This window comes from Callionymus lyra, chromosome 11, assembly GCF_982586985.1.
Source record: "Callionymus lyra chromosome 11, fCalLyr1.hap1.1, whole genome shotgun sequence".
Lineage (NCBI taxonomy): Eukaryota > Metazoa > Chordata > Actinopteri > Syngnathiformes > Callionymidae > Callionymus > Callionymus lyra.
This window is the reverse complement of record NC_141828.1, coordinates 23,379,511-23,388,401: the sequence shown is the minus strand read 5'-3', so window position 1 is coordinate 23,388,401 and position 8,891 is coordinate 23,379,511. Positions and strand designations below refer to the sequence as shown.

Genomic DNA, 8,891 nt, shown 5'->3' with positions numbered 1-8,891 from the left:
AAAATGAGCGTCCTCCTTAGGCTTCTTTACCTTATTACCAGCATTACCAGTGGAAATTTCAGATAATCAATTTAGGGAATGGGACAAACTTGTTTGGAATAAGAAAAGACCAAGGGTACGGTTTTTCAACCCCAATTATCTGTCGATAGGAGGGAAATGGCCCTTCCATGTTTGAAAAATTATAATTTAGCTGCCAAATTTGATTTGATTTTTACTTTAACACAATCAAACATTCAAACCTGAAAGACCCATTAAAAATATTATAATTCGTTGGCAATGCTTCTTCAAATAAAAATGTTAAATCCACAGTGGGCCAACTATACAAAAGCTTGATGGCACTAAACCAAAACTCAACTAAACACTTGTGTGAACATTGGGAAATGGAGGCAAATATATCCATTACTGAAGAGGAATTGGACCAAATATGGCAAACCCAGTTAACTAGCACCAACTCTTTTACCTGGAGGGATTTTCTGATGGAAAAACATTGTCCATTTTTTAAACACTCATACACACATATTTTGGTCTTGTCCTTACCTGAAACAGTTTTGGATTGATGTAACGTGTAGTTGTATGACTCAATCAAACAACTTTAATGCAATAAACATTCAGAAGATGAACAGGGGATGTTTCAGAAACAACAGCACAAGATCCAATAAGAAACATTTTCTTGACTATTAAGACTTCCTCTGTCTAAAGTTGCCGTTTGTTACCCTGGTCTTTAGTACCACCAGAGGACCAGAGAGCCAGGATGGAAAAAATAAACTAGATAAACTCTCGGCTAAATAGTTAATACAGAAGGAGCAGGAGCAAGATTGTATCCATTTATTATCCATAAAACTTGAAAGAAACATCAACACCTCACCATAAAATTAGACTAGCACTAGTACAACTATGTAAACATTGTAAGATATAAAGAGTTTGCATAGTATCTAATTCAAGATCAACCGATTTCATGATCGCTGAGTTATTAAATCAAAACATTCAAGTTTTATACCAGGCACTTAAAAACTTGGCAAAAGTTGGATACTTCAGTTCGACCTTTCAGATGTTATTGTGCTTATTTTACTAAACAAAGTCATATTTCTTATATACGAGAGTGTAAGGTATTAAAAATCCATTAAATGTCATTATAAATATAGATTCTATAGTGGTTGTTTTTTTCATTTTCAACATGTACGAAAATGATGGATGACAGTTATTCACTTCATACACTAGTGTATTTGCTAGCTTAGCTATTATATAAAAGTGCAAACTGTATTCATTCCACGTTCAAATTCATCAGGGTGGTTTAAAAAATTGCTCAAAATGATTGTGATTTATACCTGAGTGTATTTTGTGTCTAACATTATGTGAATCTTGTCTAAGATGATATTAGAGATGATCGGTGGAAATGGGAGTGAGAAATGTCTTTTGTTTTATGATGATGATGATGAAGATCTGGAAAACTGGAAGACAGAATTTATGGTTGTCCATGGTTTCCGTTTGCATTCAGTTCCACAGACTCTTCATTATTTCTGGACTCTATGAAGACAAAGAAGTAAATCTATGATTAAAAAAAATAGTAAACATGTTTCACTTTAAACACAACAGTCTGACAGTCTTGTCTGATCAACATTAAGAATTTATCAAGATACAAAAACGTTCTTATATAAGGCAGAACATGTATCTAAATAAAAACAGTATTAGTTCAGAAGACACATAAACCCGAATTAATAAACTGAGCAAAGACATGAATATGCAAATAAAAAGAGTTAAAATAACTAAGTATATAAAATAAGAAACCCGTTCTGTGTCTTCATCAGAATCCTTCACCACAAGAACTATACTGGCTGCTATTCAAAATAAGTGTATCACAGTCAAGCAAACATTTGATTCATAGGAAGGTCACAAAGTTGTTTGGATTTGACAGAATATGTGTCATACATGTGTTATATATTATCTATTATATGTAATATGAACAAATTAAAATCACTTTTACCATTACGTGCATCAGGCTGAAGATTTCTGCTCCTCGCTTGACAAGGAAATCTAAATAAAAAGCCAACATTGGAAGTTCAGAAGTCGCATCAACTAAAACTAACAGCTAGAAGTAAAGAAAGTATATAAAACTAGAAATACCCGTCGTGTTGTGTATTCTCCAACAGAGCATCACCAACATTAGCACCAGCAATGTTATCAATTAAACCCGGGGTCTCCAAACTGGTCCTCAAAGGGCCAGGGTGGTGCAAGTTGTTTTTCCAACCCATCAAGAGGACACATTTTAACCCAATCAGGATTTTAGGAGTGTAACCAGATGATTGTCAGTCTGGTGATGCTTGTTTCAGCGGAAAGATATTTGGTTTTAGCTGTACATGCTTGATCGGTTGGCCCTTTGAGGACCGGTTTGGAGACCCCTGAATTAAACACCGACCTACTTATAAAGTACAGTAGACACGCCCTTGTGTACATGTTTCCTGAGTCATAGATAACTGAAAATATTTCTGATTTTTACAGTACAAACAAACCGTTTTGACAAATACTTGATTTAAAACCAGTTTGTTCAAAGACTTGTTACTTTACTTGTATCAGGTAAAAGATCTGTGCTCTACGATTTTAAAACAAATCTAAAGAAAGAAAAAGAAGTAAAAATGTCTCAAGTATATAAAATTAAAAGCACCCGGCGGTCTGTTTACCTGTTTTTTATCACAAGGTAGATCACCAATGCTATCGCCGCCAACACTATCACCACAGCTATCGCTATCCCAACCCATGCACCCCAAGACAATCCTGTAAAAAAAGCAAAAATGTTAAAATCCTCCATCATAAAAACTAAACCAGAGAGACCAACTGAAACTAAAAAAACTAAACTTAAAAAAAAACATACCATTGTAATTGCCCTCAGGTCTGATGACTGAAAAACGCAGAATTATTATATAAAGAGAAAGTTTATATTATTACAGTGACTTTGTCTTCATTGCTTTGACACTATTCAAAGATGAAGGACATATGATTATTTGAACACATGAACACATAAAAAACAAGTGTAAAAGAAAGAAAAAAATACCATCATCACTGTTCTCAGTGCAGTTGGCTGTAAAGATTCCCTGTAAGGAATAGAAGTATAGAATTATAACCTAGTATTTTTTTTTACCATACAGTATAGACTGAACTAACTTGTGTTTCTTAACTATAAGAGGTAGACAAAGTTAAAACAAACTAAACTCAAGGAAGGAAATATTTCATGTGTTCTGATCATGTCGAAGAACATGTTCATTATTCGTGTTTGTTTTTACCATATGATTAAAAGAGCCTTACTTCCACACAGCCCAAAGTATAGACTATGAATTTGTAGCAATCAGTCGTAATCAGGGATGTAATGTTGCAGAGCACCTGAGACGAGCAGTTAAGGTTAACATTCTGTTGAAAAGATGATATGTTGTCAGAGAATCAAAGATCTCGTAGCTTTTGATCAATAATAGCAGGTCCAACTTACATCGGTTCCATTTGCCCAAGTCAAATTACAGTATGTTCCATTGCTCTCTTGCACGTTGTACATCGTACCTCTTGAGGTTTGTTGAACGCTGCAGTTTAACACTACAAGGAGAAAAGACACATAGTAAGATGTGTAATAGGCACCTTAAAAAATGTTGGTGATGTCACACTTTTTTACAGCACAGTCTCACTCGGCGTCTCTTGCTGACGTCACAGTTGTCCTGTACTGGTCATACTGGTCTCTATTGATAGCAAATGTATCGCGTTTTTGTGATTGTGCTAATGAAGTGATTAGGTCTATTGTAAGGCATGAATGGGCAGAGAACCAGCGTTGTTACACTATAATTGTTATTGCGATGAATGTAACTGTGATAACCGTGGCTGCCAACTATTGCATTTGTGCTCACGCTTCTGCAGTAACGTGACGGATCAAGGTGCGGGTCACTCGTCTACTGAGGTAAGTTATAATTATTGCTTTAAGTCGACTAAGAAATAATGTTTCATTACCTGTAATGTAACTTTCTGTGGTGCGTTAACACATGAGCTAGTTCACTAAAACACTGAAAATTCACGGATTTGATCTGTTGTTGTTTTCTTTAAATAAAAATTAAATATATACAGTAATAATGAAAAGTATTTTAAATCCCAAGATAAAGAGGTAAACCAGATGGGAAACACCATAAAACAATGGATGAAGGAAACATGGAGAGCTTATCTCTGAATTCATGATCAAGTATACTTGCTTGTGTAGTCAGTTATTACTGCTGACATCAATTCATAACTTTCATTTGTTTCTATTACAGTCTATTACAGTTCTACTACACAAATCCACCTGTTGCAGAACATGACCAGACAGAGGTAGTCTTTGCTCTTGAGGCTGTCGTACTCGTATACTTTGACTGAATCTGCAAGTACTAGCATTTTGACTACTAATAATGACACATTGATGTTACAAACTTCCTTCACTCCTGATTTAATAGAGGCGTTTCTACAAGGACTCCAGCAAACTTTGAACGATGAAAACATGTAGCTACGTGGTAGAAACTTGACCTTCTTTAAACTGGAGCAGGAGTAAAACTCTGTCCAGAGAGCTAGCGGACACAAGAACACATCTGGTCAGTACAGCTATGGCCCGGGAAAATGCAGAAACTCGTGTCTGCAATCAGTGCTTCAAAAGTTAACCTGTTGTCCGTTGGCATGACTGTGAGAAACTCGATTTGCCAGTTGGCTCTAAAAATAATGGATGTTTACAAAATGTGTTTTGTGATGTTCAAGGTCGACATGGGCTCGACATCCATAGTATGGCACATAGTTGGCATGTGATGTGTGTAAAGTTGAGGACCTTCTTAGGAGGGACTTCTGGCCAGCTGCCCTTAACTTTGCCACAGTTTATTCCACAGATGTTTTTTTTATCTTAATTGTGGAAATGAAAATGGCTTCACCTGAACTTTCTTGTCAGGCCTTTTTAAGAATACTTGATCAGCGAAGATATAAAGGTCCTCCATAAGTGACATGAATTTTATGACCAGCCAGTGAAGCAAGTATATCCAGCTGCAGCGGCAGAGGATTCAGACCGACGTCGATTCTGACGTTAGGAAGTAAGTTTAGACTAACTATGGCTTTTTTTTTTTTCGTGACAGACTTATTGAAGACGAAGATGGAGGAATTTGTACAAGACACAAAAAGAATAAAAACTGTGACAACCATGGCGGAACATACCATAAGGTGGTTTGTTTGTTCCTTAAATGGATGTTTACTGTAAATAAAGTTTTATGAAGTGTGCCATATGTGTTGTTAACATCGAAATTAATCTTCACAGCAATGCAAAAATGAATACATCAGATGATAACTAATGTTGAATGTGTCTCATATTTGAGCATTATAATGGCCTGATTTTATTCGGATACGAAGAATGAAACTGCCAAGATATTGTGTACAGTGTTCCTGTGTCTGTTTGGTAAACTGGTCAGGATTTTATACCAATAAATACTCATTTATGTTAGATTTTGAGACAATACGCAAAAACTTTTATCTTAAAACATTGAAGGATTCTCTGTAATGGTAAAAATCAACAAGTGAGTGAATAGTTCATAGCAATACAATAAGTACTTGTTTATGGTAACCCTTGCTGCAGGACATAAACTACGAAAAACAAAAATGGAACGTGTCACACCTGCATACGTGCCTGTCATGTGCCATGATATAGTTTTCAAAACATGTTATTTTTTATTTAAGTCACATTACGTAGCAGGTATCAGTAGATCATCCATTATTTACCAGAAGTATCTTTAACGCGCTGTTTACCAACTAGTTTTGTTGTTTCTAATTATAAATAAACTGAATACGTGTTCAATACGTTCAACTAACTCCCCGTTTAATAACATTTAATGTACTAAATTGACAATAAATCAATATTTCTACAGTAAAAATACATGAAACTTTGTTCACTTATACGTCAAAACCTGCTGAACATGAAAGTAAAGTCATATTTGTCAACTATTAAGGTTGTTTTTATAAGAATTAAAATATATTGTGCTTGAATAACAGTGACATCAATACACTGTACTAAATTGACAATAAATCAATATTTCTACAGTAAAAGTACATGGAACTGTGTTTATTAATACTTCAAAACCCGCTGAACATGATTGTTTCGTAGATCCTTCCGCGTGTACGTCTCTTAACGCCTTCACAACAGCGCACGTGATTTACAGTTTCGGCAGGTTCGCGGCTCCCTTGACCGCAGTTCCTCGAGTGAAGCGGGTCAAGGGTCAAACTTCTAACGTCCCATCTCTTCTTCAGTTAAACGCCGCATCACTTCCCGCCTGCATATAGATCCGTGTACTTTATCAGGACAAAACGACGGAATATTACGGTTCAAACGTGTTTGTTGTAACTACAGCACGTAACTGTGATTAAAAATAAGTGACTTTTAATTCAATACCTTCGCGGACTAACAGGTTTGTTAAACTACTGAAACATTCACAAGACAATAAGTATCTCAGAGTATAACATCAAGAAAGTGAGAACCTCACCCGTCATCGTGTCACCTTCGGCTAACGGGAGTCAGGAGGGTCTGCGCCCCGGCGGCATATGGGCGGGCATTGGGCAGTGGTTGTGGGGGTCAACCCTCTGTCGAACGAAGCCAAAGCGCTGGCCTATCACAGATGATGTAAATGTATTTGTAATTTTATGTAAATGTGGTAGCTCAGCCCTTTAGTTATTTCCATGTGAGAACACGCAACAACGCTCAAATGTCAAGAGAACAGCACACCCAAGTGGTCATTAGGTTCCACTACAGTTAGTGTTGTCATTTGAAGTTAATGGTTACAGTTGCTTATAGAGTCAGTCATTGGTTTTGGTTTTTAGTATGGACATCCGTAATACCCTGACAAGAAAAAGTAACAAGGAGAGCGAGCAGGAAGCAGCGCCATCCATGTCTATTGAAAACACACTGAAGTCAACCTGAACACTGGAGTGAACATTCAAACTGAGAGAGTCGCTGCAGATAAAGCCTTGACTTGAACTCACCAAGACACTGCCTTGGACTTGGGCTCGGTGAAAGTTGTCAAGTAGTCCAACAGATCACACATCACACCTAACATGATTTTGTTCAATGAGATGACAACTTATTTCATTGTTCAATCCAGTGTTCAGGTTGACTTCAGTGCTTATGTTTTTAGTAGAAGTGTAGCTGTGGTGCTTTAGTTTAAAAAATGGACACAGCACTAAACTTTGTTGTTGGTTGTCAGTTTTTTTTAGATTTTGGGATCAACCGTTACTTTTTAGTCATTTAATGCCCCCCCTTAAATGTTTTTCTGCAGCCGGGTCTGGTGAGCTGAGTGAGGTGAGTGATGTGGGTGAGGTGGGTGAGCTAGTCAGGTGAGTGAGTGAGGTAGGTTAGTGAGGTTAGTGAGTGAGGTGAGTGAGTGAGTGAGTGAGTGAGTGAGGTAGGTGAGAGAGCGAGTCAGGTGAGATAGGTGAGTGAGTGAGGTGAGTGAGTGAGTGAGATGAGTGAGGTGAGTGAGCGAGTCAGGTGAGTGAGTGGGTGAGTGAGCTAGTCAGGTGAGCGAGGGAGTGAGTGAGCGAGTCAGGTGAGTGAGCGAGGGAGGTGAGTGAGTGAGTGAGTGAGTGAGTGAGTGAGTGAGTGAGTGAGTGAGTGAGTGAGTGAGTGAGTGAGTGAGTGAGGGAGGTGAGTGAGGTGAGTGAGGTAAGTGAGCAAGTCAGGTGAGCGAGGGAGGTGAGTGAGCGAGGTAAGTGAGGTGAGTGAGTGAGTAAGGGAGGTGAGTGAGTGAGGTGAGTGAGCGAGTCAGGTGAGCGAGGGAGTGAGTGAGCGAATCAGGTGAGTAAGTGAGTGAGGGAGGTGAGTGAGTGAGCAAGGGAGGTGAGCGAGTGAGTGAGTGAATGAGTGAGTGAGTGAGGGAGTGAGGGAGGTAAGTGAGCAAGTCAGGTAAGCGAGTGAGTGAGTGAGTGAGTGAGTGAGTGAGTGAGTGAGGTGAGTCAGGTGAGTCAGGTGAGCGAGTGAGTCAGGTGAGTGACAAGGAGTCAGTAGACTCCATTATGATGGGACGCAATAATAAAAAGACTACTCATCAAAGGTTATTATATGTACATTAACACATGTCTGTTCTGTAAGGATTTATTTGTCATAACCTTCATGCCAGACCTCTTTTCTTTACTGTTTTTTTTATATCGTCTCATGTTTTTTTTTTTTTAAATGTAACAGGTTGGTAGGTAGAACTTTATTGATCCCTCAGGAGGTCTCCTTCTTTGTTTTTTTGTTTTTGTAACATTCAGAAGATGAACAGGGGACGTTTCAGAAATAACAGCATAAGAGCCAATAAATTAAACATTTTCTTGATTTCTCTTAATCTATAAAACTGTACATGTCCTAGCACCAACACACATTAAAGATCTAATCCAAACTAATACGTATGACTTTATAAAAATAAAAGTTAAAAATATACAGTGGTATGAAAAAGTTTGGGCACCCCTGTACATTTTCATAATTTTCCTTTATAAATCATTGGTTGTTTGGATAAAAATTCCAGTTAAATATATCTTATAGGAGACAAACACAGTGATATTTGAGAAGTGAAATAAAGTTTATATGATTTACAGAAAGTGTGCAAGAATTATTCAAAAAAATTAGGCATGTGCATAAATGTAGGCACCCTTATATCTTATTGATTTTAATACTTTTTGCACTAATTATTGGAACTCAAAATTGGTTTGGTAACCTCAGTGACCCTTGACCTCCATACACAGGTGAGTCCAATCATGAGAAAGGGTATTTAAGGAGGCCATTTGTAAGTGTTTCTCCTCTTTGCATCTTCTCTGAAGAGTGGCAACATGGGAGCCTCAAAACAACTCTCAAATGGCCTGAAAACAATTATTGTTCAACATCATGGTTTAGG

General features: G+C 37.5%; 1 protein-coding gene across 2 annotated transcripts; it reads right to left on the bottom strand.

The window, feature by feature from the left end:
* Positions 1 to 862: 862 nt before the first annotated feature.
* On the bottom strand, positions 863 to 6,613 carry LOC148069669 (uncharacterized). Of its 2 annotated transcripts, none has more exons than XM_087802848.1 (8): positions 6,510 to 6,613; positions 3,476 to 3,576; positions 3,298 to 3,399; positions 3,047 to 3,086; positions 2,867 to 2,893; positions 2,676 to 2,769; positions 1,982 to 2,031; positions 863 to 1,524 (listed from the first exon to the last, which is right to left on the bottom strand). In XM_087802848.1, exons 1-8 carry the CDS (start codon positions 6,514 to 6,516, stop codon positions 1,463 to 1,465), a joined length of 483 nt encoding a protein of 160 aa, XP_087658974.1. In that variant the 5' UTR covers positions 6,517 to 6,613; the 3' UTR covers positions 863 to 1,462. The 2 variants fall into 2 exon arrangements, with proteins under 2 accessions (XP_087658974.1, XP_087658975.1); XM_087802849.1 differs by having other exon boundaries at positions 3,298 to 3,372.
* Between the last annotated feature and the right edge of the window lie 2,278 nt (positions 6,614 to 8,891).

Coding starts and splice junctions, on each gene's coding strand:
- LOC148069669 (XM_087802848.1), bottom strand. Junction 3,087..3,297: donor ATACTTTGGGCTGTGTGGAA/GTAAGGCTCTTT, acceptor TATTCCTTACAG/GGAATCTTTACAGCCAACTG. Junction 1,525..1,981: donor TCAGCCTGATGCACGTAATG/GTAAAAGTGATT, acceptor TTGTCTTCATAG/AGTCCAGAAATAATGAAGAG.